At 39.0% G+C, this 22,916-nt stretch overlaps 1 protein-coding gene across 1 annotated transcript; it reads right to left on the bottom strand.

The window, feature by feature from the left end:
* Positions 1–487: 487 nt before the first annotated feature.
* On the bottom strand, positions 488–9,882 carry LOC308216983 (uncharacterized protein C7orf57 homolog; the record flags this gene model as incomplete). Its single annotated transcript, XM_080609683.1, has 6 exons — positions 488–546; positions 2,692–2,828; positions 3,780–3,880; positions 8,546–8,708; positions 8,836–8,944; positions 9,699–9,882. 6 exons carry the CDS (start codon positions 9,880–9,882, stop codon positions 488–490), a joined length of 753 nt encoding a protein of 250 aa, XP_080465809.1.
* Between the last annotated feature and the right edge of the window lie 13,034 nt (positions 9,883–22,916).

Here is a 22,916-nt window from a genome sequence, read left to right as displayed (position 1 = left end):
AACTGTACTTTCAGGTTTTTTCATATGTTTTAGACTTTTATTTTTGTAAATACAACTTAGTTGAATTGTTGGTTAGAATGAACAGCAAAGATAGACTCAGATGCTGGGTCTAACAACAACAGCAAAACTTTCACAGACTTTCACTAAAAATTTTGAGGGCTCAGATTAGCAACAAATTTACCTCTTTCCAATCAATTTTCGCATCAAGGTTCTAAAGAAAAGCAATATTAAGGCAAATCCTCTCAACATTCTGTTCAAATAAATACATATTCAGTTATACATTTTAAAATCTTCAGCTCTTAGATTCAAAGGTGTACAATGTACCGAGTGCATTCTGAAAAGGAGACTAAAAATTACCGTTTACTTATTAAAAACTTCACTTTTCATAGTATTAGCAAAAATATCATATTGAAATTTCATCCACTTTCTAATGGGCTTTATAATAAATATTCAATTATTCATAGGATTTTAAGGATATATCGTAACTTCACAATGGCTTTGACTCATTGCTCGTAGGTGCTGATTCAGATTCTGATGGCTCTGAATCTGCAATACAAAAAAAAAAAAAAACCAACAAAAATTAAAGTTCTTTAGATAACTTCAGCTGTAACAATAAAAAGGTCAACTAAAATTTTCAGTTTATCTCTCACATCAAAAGGCATACAAATTCTAGTACTTTCACATTTTAGCTAATAAGATAGAGAAGCTACCTACAAGGTTTGCACGTATGATGTAAATCTGTAACCCAGCATACATGGGTTACAGATTTATATACCGAAGAGGATGGATCTCCTGTCTGATGTCCTGGACTTATCCTGTGCAAGACGTAACCAAGAAAGCTCCATCTCAAAAGGAAGCTGCAAGGTGCTCATGCCGCCAATTGCTTTGGATGAGCAGACAAAATTACCCAAGTGGGAAAATACAAGCACTACCTTCAGCGCATTCCTGAAAGAATGAAAAGGTCAAAACTGAATCAAAGCACGTGTCTGGATGAAACCACACTGTTAAGAACATTTAAAAACAAAAAAATCTCCTTTTACATCGAGATACAGAATCTCTCTCAATTGGAATGTAGCTATGATTGACAAAGGAGGGCAATACAAGCAAAGCAGGAGGTATTATCTAAGAATTTGTAAAAGAATAGCATCTCAAAAATAAGATATATAGATACATCTTATTTTTGAAGATACATCAAACTATGCAACATACTGGCTTTGCAGCAGTCTTTACCCATCATTTTGGTCTCTATGCATAGGTGGTATAACCAAACCAATATGATTACTCTGACAAAACCTTCAAGCTTCCTTCAAATCCAAGTGTCCCATTAGAGGCACATTTCACATTAAAGAAGGCAACTATCACTAAATGAATGAATTTGAGGTTTCAAAAAAATCAAAAATCCTTTCATGTTACAGTAATACAAAACAAAAATGTCAGTGCACAAGAAAGTTCAATAGCATCTGAAACAAAAGAATAATGAAGATTTTCTTTCATGCTAAGGAAGAGCCTTTTTAGGCTCCACAGCTGAATTGTTAGGTCATTGCACCTCCTAAGGCAGCATCTCTGCATGACCAGAGTTTGGATACTTAAGTTAACCTGAGAAGCCACTCTTCAAAGTCATGCACCATCTTTCAAGTCCAGACTGAGATCTGGTTTCATCCCTTACTTTTATACCAGTTTTATTTCTGAACAATAACACACAACTTCTAGTTTTGTTTGCCTGATTTCTTCTGATACTCACCTGGAAGAAAAGGTTCAGCACACACACACAAACAATTACTGTAGCTGTTATTGATGGAAGGAAGACACAAATTCAAGAAGTGCTAAGGTGTCACAGAAAGTAAATTAACTGTCCTCTAAGCCTTTCACACATTGATATACCAAGATCAAGGGAGTCATGGCAATCCCCAGTGTATACAAAAGCATTCAGTGATACAAATAAAAAAATAAATAAAATTCTGGAACTTGCAACCTCTGTGTTCAATAGCATTTTAAAAGGTTGCTATAGGAAACTGACATACCCTCCCTGGTTACCAAGCCATTGTAAGCAAAACGTAACCAAAGCCTAAGCAAAAGGTCTTTGACATAAGGAAGGGGAATTTTCCACCCTTTAACCTTTCTTCCTAAGTGTTTCCAAATGATGTCTTTCATAGCTATTGCAGTTGTGCATGACAAGCAAAGGCCTGAAATCTTAAGTAAACATCAAATAATGTTTTTTCTCTCTCTAATAAAACTGTTACAATGCACATATATCTATTTTGATAAGGTGTTATGAATACTGTTCTATTTCTTAAACATGAGCATTGATGACATTTGCCAAAGCAGTTTTCAGAAAAATATTAGTGGCCAAAGACAATTCACAACAAATATGCAACAAATATTTTATTTTGCTTAAATTTAGGCAGAAGGACAGCTGTGCCTTTGCAACATTTTACAAAAACACAGAAGCACCTGGATTAGAACCGAGCATACTTCTGCAATTGTAAAGATAGAAAAAATCCATTAAATCCCTGCCTTCACTGACTACAAACAGGAGAACTCTTTTCTTTAGCTGCTCATAGGGAATTGTAAGCTAAGCAGAGTAATTCAGTTAAGTCTCACTGTATCCAAAGACAAATGATTCAGGCTGCCCTCTGCTGTTACCTTGAAATCCCAACTCACTTGAAAAGAAACAGCTTTCAAAAATTTTACCTTTAGACTGATCACTATTTTCTGATGTTTCTTCAATCTTTTTGTCCCTTCCGGTACACTGCTGAAGCCAGCCAGTCCCATAACCATTGCTAATTAATTTGCTAAAGTTTACTGCTTCATTTTTTCTCTGAGCAGGCCTGTAAATCCAGATATAGTAAGGAAAACAATAGCATAAGTAAACAAAAATGGGGATTAGGTGGTAAAATTTTATTTTGCACAGAAAGGGCATTAGCCTTATAATTTATTTCTAAATAACTAAACATATATTCCACATGTAATAATATAAGAACTGAAGATTATTGGAATTTTATATGTGTAATAGTTACACAGCTCTGGTCTTAAGAGGAAAAAAGTGAAAAATGAAAATCACACAAGAACATGTAAGCAAAAAAGGCTGGTGATACTCATTCTGTGCTGCACAAAGGTGCAATTTTGTTACAGATTTGCTCATTAGGCAGTTTACTAATTTATTCTACATCATTAAGATATTTCTAAAACATACTGGGATTACTGATGACTGCACAATAAATTTTTAAGACACAGTACACAGAAACAATTCAGGTTTGCACACAGCTGATGATACTACATCATCACATCATGGGTGATACAATAATTTGCTTAAAAGACTTATCCTCCATGTTCATTGCAGTATTTTTGCTGTGACTGATCTTATACAGGCTACAGTTTGTGTTTTCTTAAAATAGTAGTCCCACTTGTGTCTTTGTAACTTATGTTTACAGAACTAACAACATACATTATTATTTGAATCTGTACACTGGCATTGAGGACAAAATCAAGACAATTTACAATGCAATAAAAGCATGCTACATGAAGACATGCAACTCTATGCTTAGTTTTCCTAAAGCAAAGTTATACTGAATAGCTTTCCTGTGTGACTTAAAGTGCTATTACTAAAATAGTTTTACAAACAACTAAAATACCACAGATAATAGCAAGTTTAGTAGCAGTAAAGGATCCATAAAGCCCATACACATAGCCACTAATCTGCACTTTCACTAGTAATATTACTTTCAATAGTAATATTACTCGCTTAGGAGTTTAATAAATTTCATAAGCATACTACTTACACGGGTGGGAAGGAAAGTTTATTTTTCCCACTAAATTCCTTGTTCATAAAAACATTTGGCATTCTGCTTGGATATTTAGGGTTTATAGCTGGGAGCTTTACCTGTATTAGAGAAATCTTAACTTAATAACAGAAGTTATGATAAAAATAATCAAGAAGATTGTATGATAGTATAACCTTCAAAAGTGAAGAATATATTAAAGGCCCCAAGTCTCGTCAAACTTCGTTATCTTATCTATATTATTCCCATAAGTAAGAGTAGAGGACCATAAATAGCAAAAGATAAAGCAGAACCTTAGTCAGTCATTCTAGATGAGATCAGCTGTTTGTTCAATATGTCAATAAAGCAAAATGTGCTCTCCACAAGCTTTTCCCTCTCAGTACACCTCTACCCTAAGTTAAGCTTCCAATTCAAACTTACCTATTGCAACCTCTTATCTTGGATCATTTCTCTGTATGCTGTGTATGAAGACATCCCAGTCAGATTAGAGTTATTACTTGCAAGTTACTTTAAAAAAATCATGACAGAGAAACTGGAAGTGAAATGTATTGCTCTGTAGATTGAAAAGTACATTAAGGATAAATATACTTTCCTCCTATGTGGAAATATCTACTGTGATACAGTTAACAGAGCAAAAAATTATGAACAGAATGCAAAAATTAGATGCACCATCATGAGACACTACAAAACAACTCCCATGAAAACATCCATGAAGAGAAGATTCCAAAGTAGATGTAAACACACCACAGACTGCTCGAGGAGCCTGTGCACATTTAAAAAGAAAGAGCAAAGAAAAGTATAATGGTATTTGAATACATCTAATCAGTGAGCTAGTTAACAAGCCACTAAAAGAAGCAGACCTGGATGTTCAGAGAGTATAAATTTTATTATTTTCTGAAAGAAAGTGAAGCCTAAGACAGACAGTTCTACTGATTCTGAAACAGGACATCAATGCAAACCAATGTGTTAAGTCAGTGCTGAAATCCCTACAGACTTCAATGGAATCAGAGTTTCACCAGAAGAAAAATTTCAGAATCTGGTAAAGAAGAAGTGGATGGGCTATTAGATTTCAGCCTATGTTGAAGCTTAAAAAGATGAAAAAATTGGACATTTGTCAACGAAGAAGAGATGATACTAGCAAGAGCATGCAGTGATACTGGAAGCAGTGATGTTGGATGAAGAGTAGAGTCTGTTGTCCAATCTGGAGATTAAAATATGCTTTAGTTATTCAGAACTGCTTTTCAAATCCACCACCACTACTCTCTGCTGAAGCAGCCTACTTATGCTTTACATTTCACAAATCATATCCTATTGTGCAAAAAATGATAGTACTGTCTTCCAGCTATCATTAAACTGCACCATTTCATATCTGACATACCATGGAAGTTTCAGATCCAGCCCAGCTATTTAATAGTTTCAAATGAGAAAAGCAATTTAATAAAACAAGTAGAAATCACCAAATTCTGGTAACTCTTGTCACATATTGAAGGCAGCATGGCACACAGGGCAACGTGGAAAAACTGACAGGCAAGATACAAATGGTAGATGGAAAGCTGAGACTCCTCTTGGCATTGAAGCGAAGCACTAGAAAAGGAAGTCTAATAATTAAAAAGTTAATTAAAAGGCAGGAAGAGGGGGAAATCCTAGAGAGATTTTTGACTAGAGATAGACAAAGGCCAAACTCTCAAACTCAAGTCAAGGAATAAAGAAAAGATAAAAAAAGGCAATAAGAATAGATTTGAAGGCTGCTACCAAGTCTGTCATGTTGTTTAACATGTCCTGTTTCTTTTCTTGGTATTGACTAGCATAAACTGCAGGTATCAAAACATTCCCTGCTGTTCAAATGAGCTGATGAGTAACAAAAGGAGCAAGAAATCAGATCAGAATTTGGCTTTGGAGGGCACCTGCAAGCTGCCAGGTGCTGTTTGTTACCTTGCTTTGTTTACAAATTCAGCATTAAAAGCAGACCCTTGTCCCACCACACCCCAACGATTATAGCTGAGGAGGCATTTTCACTCTGACAATCCTCTATTTTACAGCCAACAACTTACCCAGATAAAGCAAACTATGTAGGACATTTTTTGCATGCTCTCAGTTTAAAGTGATTTCTCTCTTTGTGAAGAGATAGCAACGACATACCCAAAAAATTACTACCTACATTTATTATACATATACATTTACTAGTCTCAGATTCAAGAAACATGAAATGTGATAAGTATTGTGCCTAGCTAGTATAGACAACGGATACCTGCTGCCAACATGGAAAGCTAAAAGCCCCTGGATGAAGGCCTGGCTCCCCTGCAATCAAGGGAAAATTTGATTACTTTCCAAATCTCTCTCTTCCAAATCCTGACCTCAAATGAGTAATCCTTTTACTACAGCACGTACATATGTATATATGCATATACATATATATATATACACACACATTTCAGGCAACTGACTAAAAGGGATTTCTTCAGAAATGAAGTAATAATCTTGCTGATGATGCAGGAAGATTGTTTAATGCTGATGCTAACCATGATACAACCCTGCAACAGATTTCTCACTCATACACATGCCTGATTCTTTCCTAAGAGTCATAGCATTTTCAACCCAACCCAGCTGGTCCATATGATGCATAAGCAAAATATGCATACCTAGGCTCGTAGACCATCATGTTGCCATGAGCATACAGGCTAAATCCTTCACGCACTAACATATCTTCACAGCATTTTGCTGCAAAATTCCCAGAAGAATGAGAATTAGGCCTGTGATTAAGATATTAAGGAGGAACTACAGGATTCATCCCAAGGCACAGAGAACCATGTAATGGTCCTCCTCTACACATTGACAACCATAATATGATGAACAGCGGAGATTCTAATACTTCAGAACAAAGTGGCATAAAGGCTTAATGTTCTAGAGAAAGGGCCCACCTGGGAACAGTGTTTTCCAGACAAAGAAGTACCCTTAGAGGTCAAAATGTTTTTGCACTTGTCCCTGTGGGTGCTCTAAGGGATTTATCTCCATGACTGCACCATGAGTGTCTTCTGAGAAATTGCTTAGTCAGACTGGACTGAAAAATATTTTCAGTATGTTCAGTCTCAATAGTTGAGGTAGTTTGCTGCTGCAATATAATGACACAGTCAAATGAATGAATTGAATATTGCTTAGAAATTTGCTTGTGGTGTTTTGGAATATATCTCTTACATTTCAACATGCAAGATGTACAGTGAGAAAATTAAAGTCAAGACTGCTTGGCAGGGCTAGTTCCATTGTCTCACTTGAAGACTCTTCAGAAAGGTAGTCTGTAAGCACAGGATAGAAACCTCCAGTAAGAGGAGATACAAGAAGCAGCTGTGAAAGAAGCATCATGCAATGTTTCAAGATACACAAGACACTTTTCATGGTACAAGAAAGGTACTATGAAGGACAACCATTCCAGAGATGGTGGTGTGGAGGTAAAGCTAAAGCTAGAGACACAGAATCTGCCTTGTCAGGCACCTAATCCTAAAGAAAAAGATTTGATAGATGTAGCACCTCAGACAAAACTCAGCTTCAGCTTCCAAAAGAGCAGTGTAGATTATCTTCCAGGGCCTCAGCAGATTTTGAAACTGAGTGGAATATATAACATATATTCGCTTTATATTTGGTGCTAAATAAAACATATGGAAACTTTCATTCACATGACTGAAGGAAACTGTGTCTCTATCAAACTTCACACAAACAGAAATGGACCTCAGTCTCACTTCACCAGTCACCACGTGGACTTGCATTACTCGTAGTGTTACCAAAGTTTGACTTTTAGAGTACTGAAGATCCTAGTTCAGCCTTTCAAGAGACCCTGTGGCAAGCCAAGTTTCCATTTTCAGTCCTTATATCTCTGATTGAAAAAAAGATTCACCTACAAGCACCAGGCAAATTATAGTGTAAGCATACATTGCTTGTTTGCCTCTTTCCACAGACTAAGTAAACATTCCCTAACCTATTCTGTAATGAGGTGTTCCCATCTGCACATGCCATCGTTCTGAATTTGCACTACTCATCTCAGCAAAGGCTAAGAACTTTTTTTCCTAAAAAATCCAACATCCTCCCCTCTGTTCAAGTACATCAAACATCTTTCCATGGATACTCCAAAGACTTACAGTAAATTAGGCAACCAAGATTACAGAGAATATTAATAAAACCATAAGGCTTCAACTTCTAAAACAGGCAAGGGTGTGGAGGATGAAAGAGGGAGAACAGGAGAGAGGCTTTCCAGACAAAATGCCAAGATCACCGCAGAAAGGTTTGCTCTGGACATAGCTTGTCCTATACTTAATCTGTCTTGGATACATCTTCTGTTCAAAGACAGCTACTGCAGTATCTTTGGGAGACTCTCTTGCATCTTAAACTAAAGCACACTCCTTTTTTGGAACAGTCTTCTGTTCCTTTCTCCTTCTCATTTCTTCTTCCCCCAAAATTACTAAACAAGAATTCTCTTCACCAAGAGTGAACTGCAGGGGAAATAAAGCATAAGGAGACAGAAACTAACTACTGGCCTTCTTTCACACTTCAGTATATGCACTATATAATGTAACTGGAAACTGCATTTCTGTTTCTTATGCTATACTTACTGCACTTGAGAAACACAGCTTTCTTCTCAGTTAACTGCAATATAAAGATTGTTTCTGGAACACAGAACCTTGGATGGACTACGGCTTCCCTTCTAGAACAGGCCCAGCTAGAAGTGTCTTCACAAGCTCTACAAACCAAGCAAGTGACAGAGTGCCTCTCCATCGTACCTTCTTTTTCTCTGCCTTTTCTTTGTCCTCAGCATCCCTCTGCCAAACCGTTTTCGTATCAAAATCAAAAGGGCCTCTTCTTATCTCATAATGATTACCACAATGTTCATCAGCCTTAAACTCTCTGTGAATTATATAATCTGGTAGAGAGGAAACATAGCTCCTGCAGGCAAAGATTTAACACTTGTTTATTATACACGGGATACATATCTTCTACTTTAGTACAACAGCATTTTAAACACTAACAAGTGAAGAACCCAAGAAGTTATGTAAGGTCTCAGCAGACTTACCGTGACTTGTCAGTCGCTGGGGGATTGGAGCAGTGCAAGTACCAGTCAGGTGCAGCATATGGTGCTGGAGAACACTTACTTGTCACAGCAGTGGAGTGTTTCAGTAAGTCTTGAGAGAAAAAGACAAAAGCTGCTACTTTTCTGACTTATCTGGTTGAAAAAGCATTACCTTTGTTTTAAGGTTGCTGTTTTATCAGGAGAAAGTGCTTGACTTATTTAGTAAGAAGCGTTTGTTTCCCTTCATAAAATGGATAGTCAGAACCTTGCATCATTATGTTCCACTTGTGCTTTATCTTGCTCTAAATGCTTTGAAATGTTTCTACTGCTCTGTTAATTCTTATTTCTGGATTTGTCACCTTGCTCTGAGCATGCATGCTCAAGTTCCTCAAGCTTCCTTCTTAGATAAAAGAAATAACAAAACCACAGATACCCTTCATACAAGAACAAATGTGTACAGCACTGAACCAAACTGAATGTCATCACAAAAAAAAAAAAAAACAAACAAAACAAAACTTTATAAACCTCTACCAAGTTCTCTGATGAAGCTTTTTTGTTACATCATTTTCACCAGACTGCTACTTAAATAGCCCAAGCATAAATGGTAAAGACCTCACTGAAATGCAGCTTAATTGTCTTCATCTGCTAGATCAGATACAGTGCAAGACTACACATTTTGATAAAAGGTACCTACACACAACCAACTACAAGGATTGCTTGACAAGGTGACATCGCTCATTAACTTTTTATTTAACTTCAAAATTCCAGAGGATTCTTCTGTAGTATCTACAGGCACTTCCTACCACCACACCCAAGCAAAGACAAAGAAAACAAACGAAAACCAAATGCGCAAGACAGACACCCACCAGGTTGGCCTCCTTGCTTTGCCAGCCTGACATAAGCTGAATCCGTCTCTTTGATCCACTTCCTGCGGCACTGGGATGGCATTTCATGTGGAGCATTTGCAAGGTTACCAAGTCCTGGAATCTGGGATGTTGGAGGAAGTGGGCTCTTCCGGGTTACTGACTTCTCTGGTCCTGTTAGTGGCATATGGTATTACTTACTGTCCTGTGATAATGGAAAAGAAAATACTTATGGTAAAACCCTCTTCCAGGCAATCAACAAATCGAGCCCACCTGGAATATGAGCAACATGCTGTGTTGTTCAGCTTGGAGACAGAAGACCACGCTTGGTTATTCTGGGGAATATAGTAAACACAACGTCTAGAGGATCAGATGCAACAAGGGAACTTCAGTTTCAGTTTTGAAACAGCATTCGAGTTTCACATACTGTGTTCTAATACAGGGGATCATGCATCTTCATGAAGAAAACTATTTCCAAGAACACCAAGAGCAGCAAGAGGCACAGACAGCAAGAAGCACTTAAGCTTTTGTTTTCATTTCCTCCTCACACATTAACAAAAGCAAAGGCAGTACCTGTCTCTTTGCAGGTCTTTATTTGTAATACAAGCAAATAAGTCCCCACCTCCCCAAAAACATCCGAACAACACCCAACACCCTACCTCTAGATACACTACTTTCTCAACTTCTAGTGAGCAAAAAGAAAACATAAACAAATCCTCATTAATGGGAAAAGGGAGTGGCAGACAAGGAAGAAAAAGACAGTCTAAGGAATTATGTCACAGGACACTTGCCAAGTTACTCCAGGTGCATCAAATGCTGTTTCGTGGGTGTAAGTAAACTATCTTAAGGCAGGCAGCCTATTAAAGAGCTCTTAGGTTCACATAAATGTTAAGTATGCTGCAGCTCATGTCCAAGAATAATACCTCAAAGCACTTACTCTTCCTGGTATCAGGAGAAAAAAACATTAAGACTATGCTTGCTGTCACTTCACTAACTGGTCCGTGAGAAACTGCACAGCCCAGTTATCCCAAAGGCTCTCTCCTTTGCAATTTGCTGGGTTGCCACTCTCCTGAATCTCTACTGCACACCATGGCTTAAGATTACAAAACAAAATCAAAACTTCCTCTAAAAGGGATGGTGAAACCCAGTCAAACAGGCTGAGCAGTACTAGGCCTCACCTAGAGGGCAAAGTGTTTCAGAGTGCTTTTTTCCACCTGACATCTTCTAGAAGAGCCCTGCAAAAGGAGGAAATGCCCTCATGCAGCATGCAAGAGGACACTAGGTGGAATGACTTTGGGATGGCAAAGATACTTAGAGCTCAGCCAGTATTTGCCAAAACTCAGGGAGGAACTGGCTGTCAAAGAAACCGCAAACAATAGCACTCTTCTTTTGCTGGCCTTTGCAGAGCTATGCAAAAGCCAGCAACTAGCTCCACATTCCCCAACCGGATCTTCCCAGCACCCATCCAAACAGCAAGCTCTTCCCCGACACAGAAAAAGCTCCTTCTCTCCAACTTTGCTTCGGCAACAGTCCGAAGCGCTAGAGATAGCCCGGCACACAGGCATCACCACCTCCAGCACAGGCACAGGGCCAGGCAGCAGACAAACGTGTTGGGCTCTGCGAGAATCCCCTTGGTGGCTGCGCCGCACCGCGCCGTTAGCTTCAACCCTACAGTCACGGGCCCGCTGGAAAGCCACACCTCTCTTTGCCGCGGGGCACGGAGACACCCTGAGGTAGAAACGCCAGAGAAAGAAAGACCCAGCGAAACGGAAACAGCCACCGACAGCTCCTCCACTTGCCCACCGGGGCTCCCCGAGCCCCTCACGGAGAGGAAAGGCCTATGCGGGAGGCAGACCGGCAGTGGCCCCGCTGACACCGCTCCCGCCGCGGGAGGCCTAGCACACCAGCAGGCACACCCAGCACGGCTTCGGATAACTCACAGCCGGAGCCTCGCTAGTGGAGAGGTGGGGCCTCACCTGCTCACGGGCTCCGCCCGCGGGGGGACGCAGCTGCAAGCTGCCCGCGCGTCCCAGTGTAGGTGGCGGAGGGATGGGGTCTGTCCGAGTAAGGGGATGTCTGGTGCCCGCACCTCAGAGAATACTGAGGGGCGTCCACGGGAGGTTCGAGGGCTTCTCTTTTTCCTATACATGCAGTGTGTCTTCAAGAGCTGGGGTGGGTGTGCAGGGGAGGAGCACAAAGGCAGCCTGAGAGCTTCTGAAGGTGGTGGAAAGCAGCAGTAGTCTATTCGGTCTTTTCATGAATGCCAGAATCAGGCCTTTTGTCTCTGCAAAATTAGGGACAAGACCATTTTGGTGTCAAAGAGGGAGTCCAAAGCAGTTGCCTAGGTCTTAGTAATTTATAGAGCTTAGGATAGTTGCGTATTGTGCTCTGCTGTATGGGTTATGACCCTGAGCTGTCTGGGTTTTCCTTTTGACCCAAAATAGGACGCAAGTGTTTCCTCTCTTGGCAGTTGCCGTGGTTTAACCCCAGCTGGCAGCTAAGCACTACAAAGCCACTTGCTCACTTGCCCCCAGTGAGATGAGGGGGAAAATCAGAAAATGGAGAGAACTCATGGGTTGAGATAAAGACAGTTTAATAGGTAAAATAAGAGCCATGCATACAAGCAAAGCGAAATTATTCACCATTTCCCATTGGCAGGCAGGTGTTCAGCCATCCCTGAGAAAGCAGGGCTTGTCATGTGTAATGGTTACTTGGAAAGACAAACGCCATCATTCTGAATGTCGTCCCTTCCTTCTTCTTCCCCTAGCTTTATATGCTGAACATGACATAGAATCGTAGAATCAACTTGGTTGGTAAAGACCTTTGAGATCATCAAGCCCAACCTTTACCCCAGGACTGTCAAAGCCACCGCTAAACCATATCACTGAGGGCCTCCTCTACACGGTTTGTGAACACTTCCAGGGATAGTGATTCCACCAATTCCTTGGGCAGCCTGTTCCAATGCCTGAGCACCCTCTTGGTGAAGAAATTATTCCTAATATCCAATCTAAACCTTCCCTGGCACAGCCTGAGGCCTCTTTTCCTATCAGTTGTTACTTTGGAGAAGAAACTGACATCTATCAATGCAGAAGTTCAGTATAAAACTCCAATTTGAATTCATCAACCCCAATTAAAGATATCCAGTCCTTTACACTATGTTAGAGGTTGCAAGACCTTGCTGGCACCAGTTACCAGTATGCGTTTTTTACACATCAGGTAGGCTGCTTTCCTCTCAATGGACATCATATGGTATGGAATATCTCTTTGGTCAGTTGGGGTCAACTGTCCCAGCTGTGGCTCCTCCCGCCTCCTTGTGCACCCCTAGCCTAGAAGAGCAGAAAACGTCTTGGCTCTGTGTAAGCATTGCTCAGCAATAACTAAAACATCTCTATGTTATCAACACTGTTTTCAGCACAAATCCAGAACACTGGATTACTATCTACTATGAAGAAAATTAACTCTATCCCAGCCTAAACCAGCACATTCTCCACCCTTTATTCCATACTGTTTACATCATACTCAGGTCCCACACTGTCCAGTTATTAATCACCACTACTCATTAACCACCACTCCTCATCCTTTGATATAATACAAAGATATCATTCCTTGGTCTATGGAACGCACCTGTAAAATGTCCTTAAAGTGCCCTTAAATGTATACAAAACGTCCACTGAGTTTATGTAGTCTGTGACTTTGGGCTCCATTATGGTGGTCACTCAGGACACGGGATGTGGTGTGTTGTGTGGACTTACTGGGCACCAAAGCCAGCTCAGCTCAGGTCACTGCACTTGCACTGCTTCTTATAAGACTTGTCCTTCAAGAAGATGATCCTTGGGGTCCCTTCCAACCTGGTGTTCTACGATTCTATGATATGTACCAGATGCAGGTGGAGCAACCCAGCTACATACATTTACTCCTTTAATGCATGTTTTGAACAGTCCAACCATTGTCCATGCGGTATTGTCTAGATAACTAGAAACATTAAAATTACCACAGGAGGTCACTGTTGTGCAGTATATGTGTTTATCTGGCAGCGTCATTCCACTTTTGATAATATGCTGTCAGAAGCTTACAAAGGACAGGCAGTGACAGAACCCTTGACCTAGGAAAGGAGCATATACCATTGCCAATGACAATTTTTAAACCCATGCTTGCTGGTAAACCAGCACTTTTAGATGTAGCATGTAAGGCCCCTGTGCAAAGGTGAGTACTGTATGTCTATCATCATGAAACTGTATCTGGCTTAACTAAGGAGAATAAAATTACTGAAGTTGTGGCACATATAGAAACGCCCATTGAATACATGAAGCCTCCTTGTTCTTCTACCCGGGATGCCTGAATTCAACCCATCCACCAGATGGTGTCTGGTTTACTGAGAGGAGCGCTCAAAAAATACAGTGTAAACGGCAAGGAATGGCTGCTACTGTATTTGTAGCCAAAGAACCTGTGATAATTGAGCAAATAAGAGGTTATGGTCAATTAGCAGAGGTCTGTGCCATGGTATTAGCTCTTAGAAATAGGGCACAGGCCATATATACTGATTCCTATGCTGTGCGGCTACACAAAAGCTAGAAAATTGGGCAAATTCCCCATATATCTCATATATAGAGAAGCAAATATTGGGATCAAATATAAGATATTGCCAACTCTCATCTTGTTACTATGGGTCATGTAGCAGCACACCAGGAAATTATGTATTTGCCTAACCATTCAGGACTCAAGGCTTTTTTTCTGCTTTGATTGCTGAATGGCTGCATGAATGATTTGGACATACTGGAGCATGTGACTTGCATCAGCATGCCATAAGGTGAGGTTGTTTAATTACTAAGAAACAAGCAGATAATATAGTGATAGCCAGTGCATTTGATCATAAAAAAAAGGATTCTCTTGTCTAAAATCAGCAACAAGCAAACCGTAGGGCAGGGAAAGTCTTTTGACATGTACCTCTGAAGGGTGGAAATTTATTATGACCACAGCTGAAGTAATGAGTGGTTTGGATAACGTTTACCTTGCACACACTACATCCAGACTGCAAACTGTAAAACCTGCATAGTTAGGGATCTTTCCAGGACATTAAGAACAGTTGGATTGGGCACAGGAACATTGGATTCTATCAACTTAGAAATCACTAGTAATAAAGTGTCCAGGCTAGGACCATTAAGCAAACAAGCTATAATTGTCAGACTATGGACATAATAAATGGAAAGGATGCAACTACCAATACTTTGACTATTAGCCTAACCCCCTGGAAAAAACTCCTGAAGATTTTCAAGGATATGTATGCTGGTGTTTACAAATTTGTTTCCAATACCAGCAGTACCATTGCTTCTGTTACCATGCAAATCTTTATTATAAATGAAGAGGAAAAACAAACCAATTGGATCAATAGTGGGAATTCTGCTATGTTAGGGACTCTATTATTTTATTTGTGCCAGTATTGTAAACTCCATTTTACCAAAGCTTAGGGGTAGCAAGTGAAAGTAGTCCATTAAGTGGATCTATTTAACACTGCACCATAAACTCTATTATTTTATTTGTGCCAGTATTGTAAACTCCATTTTATCAAAGCTTAGGGGTAGCAAGTGAAAGTAGTCTGTTAAGTGGATCTATTTAACACTGCACCATAAACAGGGAAAGTAAGGAAAAATCCATTTACCAATATGGTCCACTCCCCATTATTTTAGCTAATAGAATATGGATGGCTACCAGTTCAAGGGACCAAATACATGAATAACAAAGGTAATCTAATCTGAGTTCATGGATGTAAAATGGGGAAATCATGAACATTTAGTAATACAAGACACTTGTAAGAATAATATGACCTCAGGTACCTGCTGTTTAGGCTAAGTGTATAACTGCATGGTTGTACTTCAGTGAAAACTGGGTTGTATATGTATTGGTTTTGTTTTATGATGTTCTGTGTAATGACAGAATGACTTCAGAGAAACCAAAAACCTAATTCACATTGCTACTGGAGGGATATTGGCCTACAACTTGGACACGACCCTTAGGCCCAATATGGAACATGATACATTCTCACACTGAAGAACTTGAAATTTTAATCACCAAATATAAAAAAGTAATTGCTTACCAAAACCAGGTTACTATTGCTACCAGGTATGATACTGACCAGATTGTCAAGACTGCAACAGGATTTGAACAAACTTCTAGACATCATTAATATAACATTTTTATGAGTTAGACACCATCTGCAACTGGCATAATACATCTTATGTTGCAACTTGCACTCATTGTATTGTTCTGTATTTTATTAATTTTCTATTAGTATGTTTATATATCCAGATTTATTGCTGACATCACCACGCTGAAATTATGTTACCTAGGAACAAACCATAATGCTAGATTTCCATGAGAGTGCTCAAAGCTTTCCCTTATGCTCACCCTCAGTGAGGCAAGAAGAGTAACAGTACCCTCTCTCACAGAGGCATGGGATTTACATGTGTCATCCAGAATCTTCTAAATGACATTGCTGGCACTCCATTGACTGTTATTTTGTTTAGTAAGGGACAGGTTTTCATTCAATTGTTTCTGTCCTCTAAGTATGGCTTACCTATAACAGGACACAAGTATTTATAGGGAGCTGACACCTGTAATAGTTCTATGAAAATTGTCATTATATGTTGACAATAAAAGAGAACTTCTGGTTTTGTCAAGCTTTGATGACAAGCTATGGCTTGCTTTCTCTTCTGTAAAATCCCATAACATTAAACATAATAATTTGTTAGTGCAAAGAGAAAAGATGAGAGGAATGGAAGAGCTTTACATTTCTTAACTTCATTTCCTATTTTTGTACTGGGTGGCTTACTGAGATATCAGCTTTCACTGAACAAAAAAATTTCCTTCCTTTGAGAGACTGGAGTCATGTCATCATACTGTTTCTTGCTTGACAAGTGTATATTAACTTAAATGGTTTGTTTCATCTGCTCCTTCTGGTGCCTTTGTGTTAACACCAAGTGATGATTAAGAAGGGTCTCTTTTGTATTTTCTTCCAGCTTTAGAAGTCACGATCACAGACATACTGTATGGTAATCAGGTATATGATTTCAGCACTTTTTTTTAATCCAACAAAAAGAATGAGTTAGTCATATGCTAACCACCATAATTAATCTCAATAGAAACACTACAGAAAAGCATAGTCAAACTCTCAATTTCCCATACATGTGCCTATTTTTTTCTGTGGTAGCTTTAAGCCATTCATAATTCAAGTTTCTCTTTTTTATAAAATATATTTTTTTATGCAGTCAGGTGAAGGAAAGCATGTCAGTTTTCTGTACTGCATAGTATTCCCAAGAGAAATTATATAACTTATCAAATTATTTGCAACAAGCACTTTTTCCTTAGAATTAAGTCTACAGTGTCATTGGGATTTATGCCAGGAAGTGATCATTCCCCAGCCAGTTACTTTTTGCCAGTTTTAACTCATACTGTTCATTGCCAGAGTAAGCAGCATAGGCTTACTGAACATCACTGGGAGTGAACGATGGTGTGATATCTCTGCAACACCCTTATGGCTGTACTGATATGAGTAAACTAAAAGAAAGAGTGACCCTGGAACCTATTAACTGGCATTACTTTGGTCCACACTCTGTGCTACCTGTAACTAGCATTAGCTCTTCATTAATGTGATATACAGCTTGGAAGTTATCAAGGGTGACAAGTTATTGCGACAGGCTTCCCAGGGAAGTGGTGTAATCACCGTCCCTGGAAGTGTTAAAAAACATGTAAATGAGGACCTTGTAATATGGTTTAGTGGTGGACTTGGCAATGCTGGGGTAAAGGTTGGACTTGATGATCTCCCTAACTGGGCCATGTGGAGCCTACTGGGAGGGAAGGGTTGCCCCTGAGGATTGGTGGGTGGGTGTCTGATTCAAGCATCATCAGCAGTTGAGTCAGCAGGGAGTGACATCATGGGCCCAAAGTCAGCTATGGCAGGTGAGAGAGACTTGCAGGTACATCTGTAACCAGCATGGGGTTATATTCTGTGAACGCCAACTTGCAGGTGAGGTGTAGTTGTCTTGTTGGGAGTCTGCGGCAGTGAATTTACCAGCAGAGGCATCTCACACCAAGTTGACTTTTAGGTTTAACAAGGGTCTCAGCCATGTTTAATTTACCAGCATAGACAGTTACTCACATAACTCTAACACAAACTGCATCTCTCCCTCACTGCTCAATTCATAGCATGTAACTATGCCAAGGAGATGTGACTGTGCCACTCCATGCTGTAAAAGAGAGCTCTGAGCCATGCATGACTATCTCAGTTAAACACTCTTTGTGAGGACACATCTGAACACCCACACTATACAACTTTGTTGAATAGTGTGGATGTTGAAATTAAGCTGATGCACAGCACAGACAGCTTTTGCTGGGTGAGCTCACTGACAGCAGGAGCTTGTAAAGAGGTTATCACCTACGTTTTGGTGTCTGAGAAGAAATTGCAGGTAGTGCCTGTGACACCATATGCTTGTTGGTATTCAGATTGTACCTTAATTACACTTTTTTTGATCTAAGATTAAACATTTTCTGCTTCAGTTTTTCCTTTTAAATGAACTTGCTCCATCACTCCTTTGTTTCAGCTGCTGCAGATTTTGACTGGTGCAACATATAATCATCTGGAAGAGATCTACTGTTCTTCTGGTGTAGTGAGATTCAGGCAGAAAAGCTTCAGCAGTCATAGCAAAATGATCAAGTGTAAATATGCTTATTTTTGGTTTGTTCAGGAGGAAGAACTCAACTTTCTGTTAAGCTTTAAAATTTGTTACTTCTGCTCAATACACAAATAAAAGTTTCTCAATATTAAGATTTTCCTATTTTTTTTTCTATTCAAGTTGGTCTAATAAAAAATATACCACCCTCTCTTAGTTCTCAAGAACTTTTCTGATCTTTGACTAACTCCCAACTACCAAATTCCCCAAGAACTGTGTTTAGGTTGTATCTACAAAAACCATACAGTGTTTATTTGCCATTTCTAAAAGCCTAAATGGACATAAATCCAAACTTTCTTGAGATTATCGCACAGGGAGGTAAAAATTTCAAAGACTGTAAACTTGTTTGAAGCTGCTGTAGCCCACTTTTGGTTTGGATGAAACAGCATGCCCACACTGGAAGATTTGAACTACAGGATTCTCTCCAGGAAACACATTTCTAAAGCTTTAATGATAAATGCTGTCAGAGTTTTGAAATATTTGTAATGAATCATTCAGTGCTACATATTGGCCTCCTCTTTCCAACTGAGTCATAATTTTCAGTAGGAGGAAGTATGGGCAAAATGAAATCTTATGAGCCCCTTTTGCCTTTCTCTGATGATTGGTCTACTGATTATCAGAATTAATTAAAAGCCTGCTAGCAGGAATTGAATTTGGCAATTAGAAAAGGGCAGCTATCATCAACTTCAATGGTAATTGCAATAATGAGAACATACAGAAAAGGCCCTTGATGCCAGATACAATAGATAGATGAATCTCAGGTGTCAAGCTTCAAAATTACAAATGAGAAAACATCTGCTTCTTTGCTAACTGAACTTAAAAACATCTGAAATTCACCAGTCAACTCCCAGAGAAGTTGCAGGTTCTGTATATGCTACAGCTGAAGTTTTGCATCTGCTAAAATATCTCCTGGCTAAGCTGAGGCGGGATGCTAAAACTAGAAAGGGTAGCAGCAAAGTCCCAAGATATGACCAGATTTCCCTAAGACAGTGGTGTCTGTGGCCATCCTTCTGTCATGAACCTGTGGCTTGCACACTCTTTAGAGATGCTGAGAGTACCCTGTGCCCATAAAAGCAACAAAGTCTTACAGCTGCAAAGACGAGGTATTTCCATAGGTACATATGTATTACGAGAAGATAATGCAAAATTCGTGGAGCCAGCAGGACAACAAGCAAGAATAGCCCTAGATCTGTGAACTCTAAGAGAATTTTATGCTAGACAGCTTTAGAGTCAACAGAGAACAGAGAAGTTGTAGCAGAGGTGAGAATCCAGAAGTCCCACTGCTCAGCAAATGATTTAGGGCAGTAAGTCCCATGATTTCAGCCTTCCTTGTCTCAGAATCACTGAATCAGTGCTTGAACTGCATCTACGGGAGAGGTATTCAGGAGCAGTGCTGGCACTTTTAGCAATCCCTCTTGAAAAAGAAAAAAAGGAGGGAAAATAAAGAGGGGGGAAAAATGCATTGCTCTTCTGCAGACTGTCAGGTGCCTTATGCTGTAGAGAAAGACACTGTGTTCATTCTGTTATTAACTTTAAACAGTTCCCTGGTCAACATGATGGATTTTGGGATATTTTCTGAATTGCCTAATTCTCCTTGTGAAATACACAGGGATCACAAGTACATAACTGATAACTTATATTTCTATTATTGCTTCTAAATCCAAATTCCTATAGCCGTAGCTTCATTTCATTGCCTCTTTGTAATCTTCAGTGTATAGAATGCATCACTTAGTAGCATGAAAGATCTGAGTATATCACATCCCTGTATTATCTTCAAAATATTTGTGTACTCTCAGGCAAACAGAAGTTATACAAAAAAAAAAAAAAAAAAAAAAACCTGCAGGGAAAAAAATCACACTGTAAAATGTCCAACTGCTTCTAAAATAACATCCTGTAACAGCTCATATAAACACTAGAGAACAAAATGGTGCCAGTAAATTCTATGTGGTGGCTCACAATTGGGAAGGTTTTAGAAGTTCTTCAGACCTTGTTTTTAGTTGATCACATCCAAATAAAATCCTTTCAACAACATGGTTGCAATAACTCAAAAAATGCTTCAAGGAAACTTGTTTACTTCTGTCATTCATTTTTTGCATCTTTTGTTAGTGTGGCCAATGTTTTTATTTTTACATTCTTGATGAATATTCTTTTCCTCCCATAATAGATAAATCTAGAGAATTTGATATAGAAAAAAGCAAATTTTTATTCGCCTAGAATGATATTGCTACACAACGTGTTCCTTTTCTGTGATTCAGAAGCTCATGTGAATCATCCATGATTTCAAAGACAGTCCCAAGAGCAAAGTCAAGGAAATATTTTGGCACCATTTAGCACTGCTCTGTCCTTTGAGTCCTAGATGAGACAAAAACAGTAAAAAGGAACACAGCAAATGAATGCCCTCAGAATGAATAAAGCAGCATGCATTTGTGTCTTTTCTTTAATATCTTGAATTTTAATGATACTACCGAGAATGAGATTCCCTTTACTTTTGTAATTATAAAGGAGAGCAGATGGTAAGGCCTAGATTAAAGTGTTAATTAAAACAGCTTACACAGCCAAGCCTCTGCTTGAATAAAGTACATCAGGAAGATATAAGACATGAGTGAGTGCCCAATTCTAGTGAATTATTCTTAAATAAAGCTATCTTGGAGCAAATTCATCAGAGATACTTAACATCATGTCAGTGAAATATCTTCGTCCTGAACTCATGAAACAAGCAGTAGACTACATGTTCTAAATGTATGTTTCTAGAAGTGAAAACAAGTTTGAAAGTGAAAACAAGTCTAGAAGTGAAAACAAGTCTAGATTCACTAGGAGGATTTGTATAACTGACTGTCTTAGTAAGCATTCAAGTAAAACAAATGGCCCTTCAAAACCCAGAGCTCCCTATACATTTGTTGGCAGGCACATGCAGGATGACTTCTGTGTGGGCTATGTGGAACTGAAGGAATGCCAATACACCTTTGGGATTCATATCATTAGTTCATACAGGTGACTCAAGACTAGAGAATTGGTTCAGAGATAGTGCCTAAGCCTCCCATCTTCATACAAATATAGTCTGAGTGTAGCAACTGTCAGCCTGCTGTACTCAGCTGGTGGAAGAACTCAAACTGATTACAGATGACCCAGTCTTCATGCTTTTTTTGCTTGATTTGGGACAGAGCTCCTTAAGTCCTCAGCAGCATATCATAGCCACCTAGATATTCTGTTATCAGGTATGAAGCTGTTCGCTGGAGCAAGGGCTAGAAGCCAGTTGCCCATATAGCCTTTGAATTGATCAGTGGACTTCTGTCTCATTTCATTCTCTGAGCCAGTACAATTTCAATTGAGCTGTAAAAAATATGAAAGGCAATCAAAGAGAGGAATAACAGGTGTCTTTTTAATATTTGGTTTGATTTATTTAACCTGATAATATCCATTTTGCTTTAAGACCTCAGCAATGAAACTAAACAATATCAATAAAATGGTTTATGGCCTTTCTTTGCACCCAGGTACAGTCATTTGGTGTTTGTTTTAAACATAAATTTGGTCCAGGGGAGCCTCACCTCTCGTATTGCTTCCACAGTTTTTCAACTTATCAAAATGCATTGCCTTGAACTTTAGTCCAACATCTGATACTTGCAAAAACCGAGACACATCTTATTCACTTTCTCATATGCCTAAAACTGTGTTAAATATTAAGTATAACTGAAAATGAAAAATTCAGCATAAGCATGGTATCAGTCAAACTATGTGAGAAATTGACTTAAAATATGCTTGACACCTCTTTCTAATACGAAGTTGAGAAAGTTTTCACTAAATAGAGATGTATGTAAAAGAAACCTTTTATTTTTACTTGCTATGGAGAATTTAATCTTTTCATTGGAACTTTTTGGCAAAACCATTTCCAAACATATTTACTAACTTCTGATGGAGTGAAGTGGTCATAAAATCCTAATCTGTCTGTATATCTGCTGTTGGAGAACATGACAGATGGGTGAAAATGTTGCTGATGCAATATCATGTGGCCATCCTTAGAAGACTTTGGGAACAAAATAATGGGCTGGGAATGATATGGAAAAATATACTTCCTCTCCCTCAAACTCCTACTGTGTTCTACTGAGTCATCTTTGTCCTAAAATCTCTCTCTTCTTTGAAAATAATGTCCCCTCTGCATCAGTTGCTGTTTCTCCTCCCTTCCTCCACTGGCATTCCAAACTGCTATACTGGTGACATCAGAAGCAGTGAAAATTCTAGCTGGACTGTCCTCTTCAGTTCACTTTTGTGCTCTAAGCAATTTTGAGCTTTGGGTTAAGAGTATAAGAAAAATACAGTAACATTGATGGGTGCCATCTTCCGAGCATCAGCATAAGGGAAATTTTTTCCCTGACAAGGTACTGTAAACACATGTATAAAGCTCTGCTTTTTAAATAGCCTCTATTAAAACCCAAAATGTGGGGAAGAACAATATGTCTCTCAGTCTGGTACATCACATATATTTGGTAGGTCTTGGAAGCAA

This window comes from Psittacula echo (assembly GCF_963264785.1).
Source record: "Psittacula echo genome assembly, chromosome: 2".
Lineage (NCBI taxonomy): Eukaryota > Metazoa > Chordata > Aves > Psittaciformes > Psittacidae > Psittacula > Psittacula echo.
The sequence above is the reverse complement of the archived record's forward strand: the minus strand, read 5'-3'. Positions and strand labels throughout refer to the sequence as shown.